Source organism: Esox lucius, chromosome 14, assembly GCF_011004845.1.
Source record: "Esox lucius isolate fEsoLuc1 chromosome 14, fEsoLuc1.pri, whole genome shotgun sequence".
Lineage (NCBI taxonomy): Eukaryota > Metazoa > Chordata > Actinopteri > Esociformes > Esocidae > Esox > Esox lucius.
In genome coordinates, this window is record NC_047582.1 from 6,482,848 (window position 1) to 6,498,467 (window position 15,620).

Consider the following 15,620-nt stretch of genomic DNA (forward strand, 5'->3'; position numbering starts at 1 on the left):
ATTGACAGTTAGGAAAAAGATTTAAATCAAGTTCCAACAGGCTTAGTCTATTTTCCCAAGAGGGCCTGTGCCAGAGCCCTACTCAGTGGAAATAAAAGGGCCTTTTTTGTTCTTGGTGATGAATGGACTTCTGGAGTCTTTGTTGAACAGTTAGTTCAAAAAGGTGTCGCAGCAATACATTCTTCAATGATCTGTGTGAACATAAATACCGACGTCAGCATGCTAATGAGTGATATGACAGCAGAAATCTTTCCATGTTTTCTTTAAAAGATACAGTGAGCATTTTTTTTGAAATATATCAACTGTATGGCAATAGGGCAGCTAAGTGGTATTTAATTCTGAAAGGCAATGACAGCAAGGAACATGAAAATCTGGTGTGCTGTGCAGCCCAACTGCAATTAAGTATAACCCCGAAAATGCAAGCCCTTTCTGAGAGGAATAAACTAACAAGCTGGATTGTGTTGTGCTTCGAATCCTGCTCTGAGGGCCCCTGGCTGCTGCTTATCTGAGCCTGACTTATACACAGATGGGTTTGTGAAAGTAAACTTAAGGATTACTGTTGCCCTTCAATGTTATGGACGTCATGCCCATGTCCTACCATTATCAGGACATAGTATTAACAAGACCTTTTAAATAGAAATCCCTTCCACGTGTATCAGGTGTAGCTTGACTTTTGAGCTAGTGGAAAAGGAATCTGGTTTAAATAATGAACACAGTAGAGTAATGCAAATAGTGTAATTTGACCTACAGGATCAGGATAAGATGGTGGTATCCGGTTTCAATAACAGTGTCTGGTAGTACTTACTTGAGTTGCCGACTCATTATAAACATAAAAACGTCTGTTATTATCAATCCATTGAATTCATTGGGAAAAGTGGATTGTAGACACTGTCCACTGGATGAAGACCGGGCAAACATGAGAAAAGGTCTCTTACTCACATGACCATGTGAAAATAAATCAAGTTACTTCTCTTTAGAGCAAGCTTATTCAGGTTAATGTATGCTCTAGCATCAAGCAGTCTCCCAGTCAAGCTGGTAAAATAAAATAAACATATGGCTATCATCCAAGAACAGCCCAAGAACACAACAACTGTTTTGGGAAGGTGCCATTGAATGTGCCTCAATTGTTATATTTGAAAATCCCCAGACAATATTAGAACTGACAAGTAGGCATTGGTCTGATGCTTACTTCGCCAAAACTCTGCAAAGGCATTCCAACACACAGGTCGGACCTACTGCAGTCGCTAAGTTGGTCGATTTCATTTCAACAATGTCCTTGTCCTTTGACATCAGTGAATTCCACAGAGGCATAATTTGCAGTATTGCTCTGGCGGAGTTCTCTGTGCTCCCTCTCCCTAATTGGAATAATTACAAAGGATGGAAATTCTGTCTTTCTTGTGCTCCTCCAGTGTTCTAGAATCATAAAGCTTGTTCCAGGCACTGAGCTGTCTGGAAGGTCGCGAATAAAGAGGGCCATGATCTGAAACAGGATACTGAATTCCCAAACCCTCTTTGGGTGGCCGTTCTATGACAAAACAACCACCAGTGGTGGAATAAACACATGCACGCGCACAAACATGAGGAAGATATGCAATTTATATTTACCATGTGACATAATGTGAAATAATGTTATATTTGTTTTGGAGGAAATGGCAAATGAGTTAGAATCAATGTAACTGGTTAAACATGTTTTTTTAATGAGATATGATTGCAATTCTATAAAATTTTATTCACGACCTTCCGTAATGATGTAAAATGTCACGCAACGCTCATTTGCGGACATCAACACACTATTTCAATGAAGATGTAGGCCTATCCTCTTAGTTCCCGTCCATCAGTGTCATTTGCAAAGAGCCACTCATGTCCAGGTGTAGAATGGATGAACAATCTAGTCAAGGAGGACCGAACATGTTATGCAATCAAAACAACACGTAAACAATGACAGTAAATATGGACTGGTTACTTTAGTCCGACGCCCTGAAATATGGTCAGTTCAAATGTGGACTACTTCTCTTACAAGTGGAGGGGAATATGTCCCTAGACCACGTTGCCAAACTGGTGATCCAGTCTTGTTTACATGATGAAATAGGAAAATATCGCAGCACTGGATGGTCCCAAAACCAGTCCCGCCCTTACATTCCTCTTCATCTGCCTAACTCTATTTTCTTAAATTACCCTTTCTTTCTCTCTCTCCAAGTCTCCTCCCTCCCCTTCCTCACGCTGGGCGTTTAGATGACATCCTCATCGTACTTCTGCAGTGCCTCCTCTAGCTTCCTAGTTATCTTCTGGAAGAAGCTGATCTGCTGCTTGAGGTGGTGTTGCATCTGACCCTTGAAGTCACGTACACGAGTATGGTGAAAGTGCTGGATCTCAGCCAGCGTGGCGCAGGAAATTATGTTGCAACGTTCGTTGATGGTTGAACCCTCACCTTCCTGTTTCTGGCACTCCTTCACTTTGGTCAGGGCACCTGAGGAAAGCACACGAAAAGATGAGAGGATCATTTTTCACATTGAAATGGCTTGCGCAAAAGGGTATCAAAAATATTTCTTTTGGTGATAAAAAGGACAATGTTATATATTTTGTTTCCTTTATACACAGACCACTGTGGCTCAATTGGCTGAGCATGGTGAGGTTGTGGGTTGAAGTCCCAGAGCAGGACTAGTACAGTGGAAAATATATAAAAATGTATGTATCCAGCTGCTCTGGATAACAGTGTCGGGAAAACTATCAAAATACCCCTTCTCCCTCCACTCTTTAACGATAGGTTTTTACATGACTCTGGGAGAATAGTTGCCCTTGGTTTGGTCCTCTTTGCTCTGACCATAAAGAATGACACTGAACCCAATGCTCTGTAAGCGCACCAGCAGGAATAATCGTCTACCTCAAAGCAGACTGTCTGATTTATAGCTTAATACTCTGCAAAGTATTCAGGCTAAGAGGTTCTCCAAAACCGCAAACTGAACATCCTATTTGAATAGCTAAGAACAGCAATGGGTTTTATAGTGACGGTTTTAATGACATATTGAGCAGGACAATGGTTTCTCTACAGCCAATAGAATACACCCATATCTGTGGAATATAAATACAGCACACACAAACACATGTAGACACACACACATGCGCGGAATCATACAAGCACACACAAACGTGGATAAAGGAATACAGTTGGACACTGACACACATATTGTTATTTTGCCTGTTTACCTAAATAAATTACAGTTAAAAAATGAATATGGTCTTAAAGTGCAGTCTCTCAGCTTTAATGTGAGGGTATTCACATTCAAATTGGGGTTAGGGTTAGGAAGGACTTATGAATTACAACTCTTTAATATGAAGCCCCCTCTTTTTCAAGAGACCAAAAGTAATTGGACAATTGACTCAAAAGCTGTTTCATGGAAAGGTGTGGACTATTCCTTTGTTATTTCTTCATCAATTAAGCAGGTAGTTTATTCCAGGTGTGGCATTTGCATTTGGAAGCTGTTGCTGTGAACCCACAACATGCGGTCAAATGAGCTCTCATTTCTAGTGAAACAGGCCATCCTGAGGCTGCAAAAAACAAAAATACATCAGATAAATAGCAGGAACATTGAGAGTGGCCAAATCGACCGTTTGGTACAGTCAGGGAAAAAAATTACGCACTGGTGAGCTCTGCAACACAAAAAGGTCTGGACGTCCACAGAAGACAACAGTGGTGGATGATCATAGGATCCTTTCCATGGTAAAGAAAAACCCCTTCACAACATCCAGCCAAGAGAAGAACACTCTCCAGGAGGTAGGCATATCATTATCCAACTCTACCATAAAGAGAGGACTTTATCCTAAGGATAATTATCCTGAGAGCAAATACAGAGGGTTCACCACAAGGTGCAAAGCCTCAAGAATAGAAAGGCGAGATTAGCCACTTCTGGAACAGCATTCTTTGGACAGATGAAACTAAGATCCACCAGACTGATTGAAAGAAAAAAGTATGGAGAAGGCTTGGAATGGCTCATGATCCAAAGCATACCACATCATCTGTAAAATATGGTGGAGGCAGTGTAAAGGCATGGGCATGCATGGCTTCCAATGGCACTGGGTCACTAGTGTTTATTGATAATGTGGGAGAAGACAGAATCAGCCGGATGAAAGTGTATAGGGATATATTGTCTGCTCATATTCAGCCAAATTCAGCGAAGTTGATTGGACGGCACTTCACTTTAAAGATGGACAATGACCCAAAACATACTACGAAAGCAACCTAGAAGTTTTTAATGCAAAGAAAGAAAAATGGCCAAGTCAATCACCTGATATCAACCCAATCGAGTATTAATTTCACTTGTAGAAGATAAAACTTAAGGCAGAAAGACCCACGAACAAACACGAAGACAGCTACAGTAAAGGCCTGGCAAAGCATCACAAAGGAGGAATCACCAGTTTTTGGTGATGTCCATACGTTCCATTACCTGCAAAGGATTCTCGACAGAGTATTAAAATTACATTTTATTTATAATTTGTCCACTTACGTTTGAGCCCCTGAAATAAGGGGACTGTGTATGAAAATGTTTGCAATTCCTAAACATTTCATATGATATTTTTGTTCAACCCCATGAATTGACACTGAAAGTCTGCACTTGCAATTGCATCTCAGTTGTTTCATTTCAAATCCATTGTGGTGGCATACAGAGCCAGAATTATGAAAATTGTGTCAGTGTCCAACTATTTCCGGACCTAACTGTATATACTAACGCTACGGTATGAAATTAACTTGGATTTTGTTCTTTTCAGTGGTTGCGTGCAACTTAAGAAGCAGTTGACTAATGAATTGAACTTCCAAAATGATTAAAGTGGGAAGAAATGTGTCTAGGCAATGTTGTTCAGCAGCTCTCCAGATCCTTGGAGAGGAAAATAATGTAATCCTGACTGCCGCTTCCATTCCGCATTCCAACATTCCCAGGGCAACGCTGGACAAGGGGCCCCCGGAATCTCCTCCTTCTCATTCTATTCAGATGTAGGCGAACCTAACCGTCAACATCTCAATTGAACTTGGACAGTATGCCGTGTCACAAATAGTGACCAATATATATGTACCTGCTGAGTAGTAAATATATTACAACATTTCTGAAGTTGTTTAGTTTTACTTGGGAGAAAAAGAGAACACGTTTTATTGGTAAACATTTTTCATTACTTGAAGACTAGGCTCAAATGAAGTTTTTTAACACTTGGTCCCTTAAAGTTCTCTATTGTTTTGCAATGACACCACAAAGCACACCAGGTTCTCTTATCAATATTTCCACACTATGAACCAGCCTACTGTAACATGTTTATCCCAGTAACACCCCCAAGCTTTAGTGCCATAAAAAGTTCTATGTTGGCAGTATACTTAATATCCACAAAATTGACTGAGAATCCTTACCTTAACCAGTTAACTGACATCATTATTTGTTACAGTAATAATACAGCATGTCTTATATTTTTAAACTAAATCCAAACCATTAGCTTCCCAAATGTAAGTAGTTCCACATTTGGCTGTAAGAGAACAGTTTCTGATGGCATTGCTTGCCTTGCACAGTGCATATACCCAGAGTGCAATGAGTGCAAAGATCTGGGTTTCTTTCCAAACATAGCAGTGTGAATGCAAAGAAGACTCAAAAATGTTGAACTGAACTGGCAAGGGACCCGAGTCCTCATTCAAAGGCAATGGCAGTGTGAATACAAAGAGAACTGAGCTGTTTTGCTTATTTTCTACCCTTGAGTTCACTAAACCGGACTCAAACCAGTTCTTTTAAAGAGGACTATAATGCAGAAACATCATAGCCCTGAGCTAGGATTGTAGCCTCCTTGAGCAGTGTACTATTTAAATGGTTACTTTAGCATTTGGCAGACATGTTCTCTGATCTCACTCTAGAGTGGGTGTGAATGAGATAACATTTTTGCAATGATAGAATAACAGATCATGCCTTAGTCATGTTTAAGCGCATTAGCAAACTCGACAGAAAAAATATGCAACCTTTGCCTGCGAGCCCCAGAAGTTAAACATAATACAAAACACATGTGTGCGTCGTATTACATAAACTGAAGCATCATCCAGAACACCAAGTATTTTGCTTCGAGGGGGTTTTATGAAAAAACCAAGGCAACATGTTTCTGTTCATTATTAACATACAATCTGCATTACATAACCCCTTTGATTGGAGTAACCATAGAAATAAAATGTCCATAAAGATGGAGCAAAACAGTCAGGTCTGAAGGGCTTTGCCCCATTTATGGAGTCGATTTCAGTGGTAGAGACCAGAGGCATCTTTGATACCGTACCTTTCTGAACATGGATGATATCGGGGTAGTTTGATAGGTGTCCCTTGTACAGGTCCAGGAGGTCTGATATGGGGTCCAAATCCTGTCTGGGCTGCTCTGCAAAGTAGTCTCCTATAGCCTCGTAGGCCTCGCCTGTGAACGCAATGGCATGGTTCAGCCCCATGGAATAGGGCTGTTGGTCCATCTCAAAAGCTTGGCCCAGCAGTTTAAAGGACTGTCCTACTTTCTGATACTCTTTCTTAAAGCCAGTGATCTGCTTCCTGGCAAACTCATTGATGGTAGCATTGACTACCAGACAGTTCTCATCCATCTTTTTGGTGAAGGCTTTGAAACCATCTATTTTGCTCTCAACCTCCTGGAGGTCAAGAGGAACGGCCGGGGTAGATATGGTAAGAAAGAAATTAGCTCCGGTCAGCTCGTCCTTCTCTGCCTTTCTCTTGCCCATCTTCCACGTCTTCTCGTCTGTACTGGGGCAGGTGAGAAAGTGCTGGAAAACATCGCACCTGGCCAGAACAGGGTGGCTTGTCATGTGGTTCATCCACCAGATCAAACCTTTCCTACGCTTGGAGACGAAGTCCTGCTCGAAGCGGCCTGTGGCCTGCTTCTCCGGCAGATGGGGTACTGAGATGACAGGGAATCGTTCGACGAGTCGAGCGTAGAGCCAGTCAAAGTGCTTGTACCTTCTATTCACCTGGCTTTGGGTGTGGGTGGGAGTCAGTCTGTATGACATGTAGCTTTTCATGCCTTTGAACTTTGTCTGTTTAGTTGGGTCATCGATGGAGCAGACAAAGGGGTATGGGTCTTCTTGCCACTCTGGCCCATACTTGCCCATGACGACGCAGATCTTGTCCCCATCTTTGACAAAAGCAGCTGCATCGCCCAACACGAAAGCCTCTCCGCCTGATTTGACAAAAGTTGAGAACCGGTTGAGGTTTTTACTAACTGTTGCAGAACTTTTGGCTTGGGCACTTCCACGTCTACCAGGCAAAGAGGTAGTCACTGTGTATGCTGTGGAACTAGTTACATCATTGTCACGTATGGTTCCTGGTTCATCTGCCACAGTGGAGCTGTCATCCCAGTCATCATCCCAGTCATCGTCACTCCCTTGACTGGTCTGGTAACTGTGGCGCTGTGGAGTTTGCACAGGATATGCTGAGTGTTTGGGGCTCGGAACATTAATGTTCTCTGCGCGAGAGTGAGACTGGGAATGATATGATGAGTCATACCCACTTGATGGGGAGTCGATTTGACCATGATCCGCCGACATCCCATTGTTGTTGGACGAGATGTCAGATGATTCATTTGCGAGAATCTCCACGTATGATGCTGGAAAAAGACCAGTCTCTCCTCTGCTGTTCGTTCCCTCTAGCCATCCCTCGATGTCTTGTTCGCTGTATAAAGTAACAACTTCGTTCTCCGTAATCGATATCTCACCTGTATTTTCAGAACTAAAGTCGTACAAGGCTCTGGCCCTAAACGCCATAGTTTACAACAAAAACAAGGGTTTGTGCGACCGAATCCTGGTAGCTTATTAATTAGTCATACAAGCCATCGGACCAGCGTATCACTTTTTACAAAGTACCAACCTATTCTGAGTTTTACTCCTTTGAAACTGGAAGTCTCCAGATACCTTCCGAAAATAAGTTTTAAGTTGTAAAACATGCGTATTTATAATCTAAACGTATATCTAAAACGCGAAGAACAATGTCGCCTTTTTCTGCATGAAAAGGTAGGGAGAAAGTCCGATTCCAGATGCTCCAGGCTTGTAACAGGACTAGTCCTCACACGTAATAAACTTGAATAATCGAGGGTGGAGCTAGTTTGAAGTTACATTCAACAGGCAGCAGAGTAGCAGTGTGCAACAAGTGGCCGTACTGTTGCAGTGTTGTTAGAGTGAGTGGTGCAATAATTGTATCATTATTACGGTGTAATAGTTATTATTTTTGCTTGAGGTCCGCAGGCTTAACATGTAACGATTTCACACTACACCTGGTGTAGCACATAGGACTATGGTTTTCGTAATCGTAGATGTTAGGGGTTTTAATATGCCCATTATTATACCAAGTAATGCAGGAATAATATGAGTGTTTTAATGACAAAATGTAAACATTGGCCTATACAGAATTTAGTTTTTAGCGTAATTTGCGGCTGATGTGAGACATCAGATTGTGTCTCTGTTCTCAGTGGTATGTTAGACCATAGGTACGACGTTTGAAAGGGTAAACCCCGTATATTTAAGCGACTGCTAACAGCTGTTCTTGGGCACAACCCATTGACGTTCCTGGATGTAGTACTATATAGCTGTGCTGTGTTGGCAATACTCCAAACTCCAGAGCCTTATTGCTAGCTATAAACCTGTTACAAGCGCAATTATAACATTTATGGTTTGCCAACATAAACGCCTGATATAAACCTACTACGGAATTCAGATATAAAGCATCATGATTCGAAACACCATAAATTATTGTTGTATTGCGTTTTTTATTTGGCTATATTGTATCCGTAATCAGTCATGAACACTTTATGCATATTGCACTGGTGTATCGTCGCGTATAAACCACTAGATGTCAATACACGCATATTATTAGAGCAGGGGTGTCCAGAAGAATCAAAACGACTGCGGACGACTGGACCAATTTTGGTCATAAATAACAATTTCCCATGATACTTTGTGGGATTGTTGCTCTCGAACACGTTGCTCTCCATACTTAAAGATACCTTTTCGACGTTTTTTTTTTTTTTAAGAAAACAGTGTCAACGCTAGTGACAGGTTTAGTGTACCAAAAAGGAAATCCTTGCAGAAAAAAAAAATCAGTCAAGAAAGCAGACAGGAAGCTAGCGTACAAAAGGCACGTGACAAGAGTGACGCGGTCATAAAATAACGCATGTTCCAAGACAACCAACTTATGTATATTTCCGGGTTTTAACATGTCATTGAGATTATGATTTGAAGCCCTAGAACATATTCGATATTATTATATTGAAAACAGTATTACTTAGATATGTTGAGTTTCAAACATTTGTAATATTCATTGACGAATACATGTAATAGAGGATCTATGACCGGATGCAATGAAATGGAGGCTAGTCGGATATCACCGCTGCTCTCGAATATCTTTCATTACGCTACGCCTGAAAAAGCTTTTCATGTTTCCTGCTACTGTACAGCATAAACTCGGATTCTTGCTAGGGACCAAAACATAACCAGTTGAAAGAAGGCCGTGCATATAATTCCTAGTTTACCTTTAGGATAGATAGTCTAGAGAAAATAGTAATTGCATAATACAGACTTTCAACACGTCGAAACCAACACAGTGAGATTTCAGTCTTACGAATTGAATGTCTTGCTGTTTTTTTTTTGGCAAAGGCGGGGAATACAAAGGCAAAGTAAAATACAATCAAGACTCGAATGTAACATTTTACCTGGAATACCTCGAGCCCAACTAACTTCGGGGTTGAAACCAGTGTTTATTTTTAAACCACGTCAAGCTCCTGAAGTATTTCATGGATTATCTGGTATGGTATTTTCATTTGCTTTTAATGTTGCCATGTGATAGCCGCAGGGTTCTGTTTGTGACTTTTCTCTCACTTTGATATAATTAGCCAGCTATTGTTTTTATTATTGATGAATTGAACAGTATGACATTTTGGGTCGTCAGTCTATTACTTTGCAACCATTGCAGATGGGCCATCAATCTTAGATCTCCCACTCTGTTTTTATCTTTGTTATTAAGCGACTCATAAAGTCGGGTAATATTGTCAGACAGTTATATATAATGAAAGAGCAATCCCCGTTTTAATGGCCATTTGGCCAGATGTCTAAAGAGTGTCGGGCACTTTTTGCGCGAAATCATCCTGTTGGTATGTGCACGATTTTAGTTTGCTGTTGTTTTTCACGAGGGTGTTGTCATGTCAACATCTGTCCTAAAAATCTTTCACATCGGTAGGAGATGGCCACCCATGAGGTAAACATGATAACGTCCTCTAGGGGAGTACTGATGTCGTGTAGAGATCTGATAAGGGGGTAAAGTGATAGAGATCTCAAAATGTTTTAGAGCCTTGTGGATTTTATCATCACGGGTCCTCACTACACCACACATGTTCGTTGTCTGTCATTAGGACCTTTCACTTATGGGTGTAGGCTCAAGGAGTTCTGCATTACTGTACAGTCATGCCCTTCAAAGTGATCATAATGTCCTTTAAACTGTAAAGGTCCTTGGGTTTTCTCCCCTGGAAAGAACTAATATGAAGGAGGATGGAACACTTCCCCAAGATATAACTATGCTAGAAATAGAACAGTCAATTCGGTCTACAAACCAAGCAATGGAGGGAATACGATAATGAACTAGTGGTATTGTCTAGGCCTGGACATCTCTGCAAATCCCACCACTGCCCAGTGAGCCACCCGAACTACCTCTCTTGGTCATCAAGGCCAGGCAACTGTAGTTGGAGAGGCCCCTCTCCTATTAATAACAAGGAACCAGACCCACCCCAGGCAGAGAGGTGGGCTGATGTAAACAAGCCTGGGTTCTGACTTAAAATGAGCTTGTTTATGTGTCCACTTCAACCATGACGGTATCTTCGGTGTTCCCATTCGTCATTTGATAACCGATATACACTCACCTAAAGGATTATTAGGAACACCTGTTCAATTTCTCATTAATGCAATTATCTAATCAACCAATCACATGGCAGTTGCTTCAATGCATTTAGGGGTGTGGTCCTGGTCAAGACAATCTCCTGAACTCCAAACTGAATGTCAGAATGGGAAAGAAAGGTGATTTAAGCAATTTTGAGCGTGGCATGGTTGTTGGTGCCAGACGGGCCGGTCTGAGTATTTCACAATCTGCTCAGTTACTGGGATTTTCACGCACAACCATTTCTAGGGTTTACAAAGAATGGTGTGAAAAGGGAAAAACATCCAGTATGCGGCAGTCCTGTGGGCAAAAATGCCTTGTTGATGCTAGAGGTCAGAGGAGAATGGGCCGACTGATTCAAGCTGATAGAAGAGCAAATTTGACTGAAATAACCAATCGTTACAACCGAGGTATGCAGCAAAGCATTTGTGAAGCCACAACACGCACAACCTTGAGGCGGATGGGCTACAACAGCAGAAGACCCCACCGGGTACCACTCATCTCCACTACAAAAAGGAAAAAGAGGCTACAATTTGCACGAGCTCACCAAAATTGGACAGTTGAAGACTGGAAGAATGTTGCCTGGTCTGTTGAGTCTCGATTTCTGTTGAGACATTCAGATGGTAGAGTCAGAGTTTGGCGTAAACAGAATGAGTACATGGATCCATCATGCCTTGTTACCACTGTGCAGGCTGGTGGTGGTGGTCTAATGGTGTGGGGGATGTTTTCTTGGCACACTTTAGGCCCCTTAGTGCCAATTGGACATCGTTTAAATGCCACGGCCTACCTGGGCATTGTTTCTGACCATGTCCATCCCTTTATGACCACCATGTACCCATCTTCTGATTGCTACTTCCAGCAGGATAATGCACCATGTCACAAAGTTCGAATAATATCAAATTGGTTTCTTGAACATGACAATGAGTTCACTGTACTGAAATGGCCCCCACAGTCACCAGATCTCAACCCAATAGAGCATCTTTGGGATGTGGTGGAACGGGAGCTTCGTGCCCTGGATGTGCATCACACACATCTCCATCAACTGCAAGATGCTATCCTATCAATATGGGCCAACATTTCTAAAGAATGCTTTCAGCACCTTATTGAATCAATGCCACGTAGAATTAAGGCAGTTCTGAAGGCGAAAGGGGGTCAAACACAGTATTAGTATGGTGTTCCTAATAATCCTTTAGGTGAGTGTATAACTTGCAATTTGCCTTAGTCCTTTTCTTGTCATTGTTACAGATGTTTAGGTTTTGTCTTTTGGTGGTGCGGTTGGAAACCTACAACTAGCCTGATCCCAGATCTGTTTTTGTCAACAAACTGACCACAGGAGTGGGCAGGACAGCACAAGCAAGTTCATCTGGAATCAGGCTAGTTATATTACTGTGCATATAGAGTAACTGAACCCCACAACATCGAACCAGAGGCAGTAAACAGTTAAATGAAAGATTAATCCACTCCCCAGGCTACACTCAACCTGAAGGATTACATTTTTCCGTAGAAGTTGTTGAGGGGGAAAAAATGATAAGAGTACATTACAGTTTTGATGAGAAAAACAAAACTGATGGACACTGGAGATTTTCAGCTTACATGGAATGGGTGGGCCCGCTGCCCTTAACAGTTGGCACAGAGATGACAGATCAATGTTTTTTTGTCAGGTTGAAAAGAGGTTTGGTGCTGCTTTTGTTTTGATTGTCACTTTATTCGTATTTGACATGTTTTGGCTTTGCCCACTCTCCCTCCAGTCCTTTTCATTTACACAGACTCAGTTCAGGATTTGGCTGGATAATGTGTGCTACTTTGAAACCAGCAATTGGAGAAAGTTATGTTATAATCTGGTTTTGCCTCACGGAAAGTACAGGTCACCTCCACGTCATAGGTGGTTGAGTCCAGTCAAGGCACCTAAAATTGTGTCTATGCTTCTGAACTTGCTATTCTCTTTCCGGTGAGCAAAATCATTGTAAAGATCCTTCTTTCTCAGCGCATTTGGAGCGGACCCTAATTTTTCCCTGTCACTGATTGCACAGGTCCATAAGTAACCTATTAAGAAAATAGGTGACTTTCTTGACTAGAGCCTCTGGAAACTTGTGTTTGTCCTATTTTGTTTTCTTATGCCCTAAGCCCTAACACAATATTCTCATAATAATGAAGCACAACATTGTAAAAATGGCCCATAATGGCTATAAAAATAGCCCCTTGTCAATCAGACATGGTCTCGTCTGCTGAAGCTCCAGTGTCGTCATTGTCGTTTGATCTAAATTAGTATGAACAGATTTCCTGTCTTTTGCTCTGCTCTTTCCTCTCTCTCCAGCCTCTACTTGCTAGCCAAAGTTGCTGAGAGAGCTGGTGATAGGCTTTGTTGCATCAACTGTTGACTTTGGTCTTGTCGCGTTCCTCCTCATGCTGTCCTGTCTCTCTCTGCTCTGTCCTTCTCTCCGGTGTCAATTGCTGTCAGTGGCTTGATTTGTTGACGATGTCAAAGTGCTTGCATTTCACCCTACGGATTTGCAGGATTTGCGCCTCTACGGTAAGGGACGAAACCTCATGTCTTTAACATAACAGCTTTATATGTCTCTTACTTCCTCTGTTGTCTCTTGTTACATGGACAGTCAGGCTCATGTCAGTGGATAATGTTGTGTGATCTGACGTACCTTTCATGTGTTTTGATTGTTCAAGGTGATTGTGCTCTATCCGTTTAGCACTCACACTGTAAGTACATAGAGAATCTAGGTTAGAGGTCTGTGGGCAGAGAGACACCTCTGGTCCTAGGCCTAGCTCATCCTCCTGGCAAACTTCTGGAGGAGAACACGAAGCAGGCATGTCCAGGCAGGTTTATATTCAGGAATGGCAGGGGTTTGGAACGTTCAATTGAGGTCTGTTCGGCTTAGTCAGCTGTAATTCGGGAATTTGGAATTCGGGACCTGTCTGATCTTTGACTGACAGGCCGGCTCCAGCTCTGCTGGGAATTATTGTTTTGATCTCCAAATTGTCGGGTAGACAATGCTGATTTGTATTCGCTTTGTGTTGGAGGAGCTAGACTGACCTCAGTGTGGTGGTTTTCTGGGCTTGTCTGTTTATGTTCAGTGTGCAGTTGCGTTATGAAAAGAAATCCAACCAGTGCCAAAATGTGGAAATGTCTAGATGTTGTGCTTGGACCGGACTCCGTTGTTATCACGTGTGTTTTATCAGATGGTCCATGGCTAGCTGACCTTTCAGAGATGATGACCTATCAGCAAGCCATGGAAAGAATGGAAAAAGATCTGTTATTACAATGATATTGCGCTACACTGGCCTTGTGTGGTTTTGTAGGTCTGTTTGGGTGAAAGGCTCTGTGATATCTCAATTTCTAAGTATGGAGAGTTTACAGGGTAATTCAGTGAGAAGATATGTTCAGTAAGGTTTGGTGTCAGCCTAGGTTGGCAGTCTGACAGGCCTGAGTCTATATTGCTATCCCTTCCCCCACCAGGCAGTCAATATGTACTCCTTGGTTGATATGTTATCAAACCTTAAGAAATGCACATGTCCTCTTGACCCTAACCCCGCATTATTTTTTTTAAATGGTATAAATTATTACGTAAAAACTATTGTTAATTGTTCCCTGTTCATACTCGCAGACACTTTTCCAGCCAGATTTAAAACTGCTTTAGGGAAAAGGATTGAAAATATGTACACTGTTCAGCCATAACATTATGACCACTGACAGGTGAAGTGAATAACACAGATAATCTCGTTATTAATGCACTTGTCAGTGGCTGGGATATATTATGCAGCAAGTGAACATTCTGTACTCAAAGTTGTTAGAAGCAGGAAAAATGGGCAAGCATAATTCCAGAGAAGACGGTCTGCAGTGGTCAGTACCTATCAAAAGTGGTCCAAGGAAGGAAAAGCGGTGAACCGGCGACAGGGTCATGGGGTCCAAGGCCCATTGATGCATTTGAGGAGCGAAGGATGGTCCGTGTGGTCCGATCCAACAGACTGTAGCTCAAATTGCTGAACAGGTTAATGCTGGTATTGATAGAAAGGTGTCAGAACTCACAGTACATTGCAGTTTGTTGTGTATGGGGCTGTGTAGCCTCAGACCAGTCAGGGTGCCCATGCTGACCCCGTCCACTACTGAAAGCACCTGCAATGGGCATGTGAGCATCAGAACTGGAGCACGGGGCAAAGGAAAAAGATGGCCTGGTCTGATGAATCACGTTTTCTTTTACATCACGTGGATGGCCAGGTGTGTGTGTTCATCGCTTACCTGGAGAACACATGGCACCAGGATGCACCATGGGAAGGAGGCAAGCTGGCGGAGGCAGTGTGATGCTTTGGGTAATGTTCTGCTGGGAAACCTTGGGTCCTGCCATTCATGTGGATGTTACTTTGACACGTACCACCTACCTAAGCATTGTTGCAGACCATGTGCACCATGGCAACGGTATTCCCTGATGGCATTGGCCTCTTTCAGCAGGATAATGCACCCTGCCACAAAGCAAAAATGGTTCAGGAATGTTTTTTTTGGAATACAACAAGGTGTTGACTTGGCCTCGAAATCCCCTAAATCTCAAACCAATCGAGCATCTGTGTGATGTGCTGGACAAACAAGTCCGATCCATGGAGGCCCCACCTCACAAGTTACAGGACTTAAAGGATCTGCTGCTAACGTCTTGGTGCCAGATGCCACAGCACACCTTCAGAGGTCTA

At 42.3% G+C, this 15,620-nt stretch overlaps 2 protein-coding genes across 3 annotated transcripts in view; one reads left to right on the forward strand and one right to left on the reverse strand.

The window, feature by feature from the left end:
* Window positions 1-1,129: 1,129 nt before the first annotated feature.
* snx18b (sorting nexin 18b) lies at window positions 1,130-8,087 on the reverse strand. Its single transcript, XM_010877666.4, has 2 exons — window positions 6,292-8,087; window positions 1,130-2,467 (listed from the first exon to the last, which is right to left on the reverse strand). Exons 1-2 carry the CDS (start codon window positions 7,772-7,774, stop codon window positions 2,229-2,231), a joined length of 1,722 nt encoding a protein of 573 aa, XP_010875968.1. The 5' UTR covers window positions 7,775-8,087; the 3' UTR covers window positions 1,130-2,228.
* Window positions 8,088-9,109: 1,022 nt separating this feature from the next.
* Window positions 9,110-15,620, forward strand: part of arl15b (ADP-ribosylation factor-like 15b) — a 47,685-nt gene continuing 41,174 nt past the window's right edge. Inside the window, exon 1 of one of the 2 annotated variants that reach the window (XM_029124958.2) lies at window positions 9,110-9,807. In XM_029124958.2, coding sequence (XP_028980791.1) covers window positions 9,796-9,807 — 12 coding nt within the window. In that variant the 5' untranslated portion in view covers window positions 9,110-9,795. Of the gene's footprint in view, window positions 9,808-12,822; window positions 13,459-15,620 lie in introns of those variants that run through there. The other variant, XM_029124957.2, reaches the window with a different exon arrangement.

What these genes read in the sequence shown, in the direction of transcription:
- snx18b (XM_010877666.4), bottom strand. Translation starts at nt 7,774, where the DNA reads ATGGCGTTTAGGGCCAGAGCCTTGTACGACTTTAGTTCTGAAAATACA. An exon ending in TATCATCCATGTTCAGAAAG is followed by an intron (nt 2,468 to 6,291) that starts GTACGGTATCAA and finishes TGCTTTCCTCAG; the next exon opens with GTGCCCTGACCAAAGTGAAG.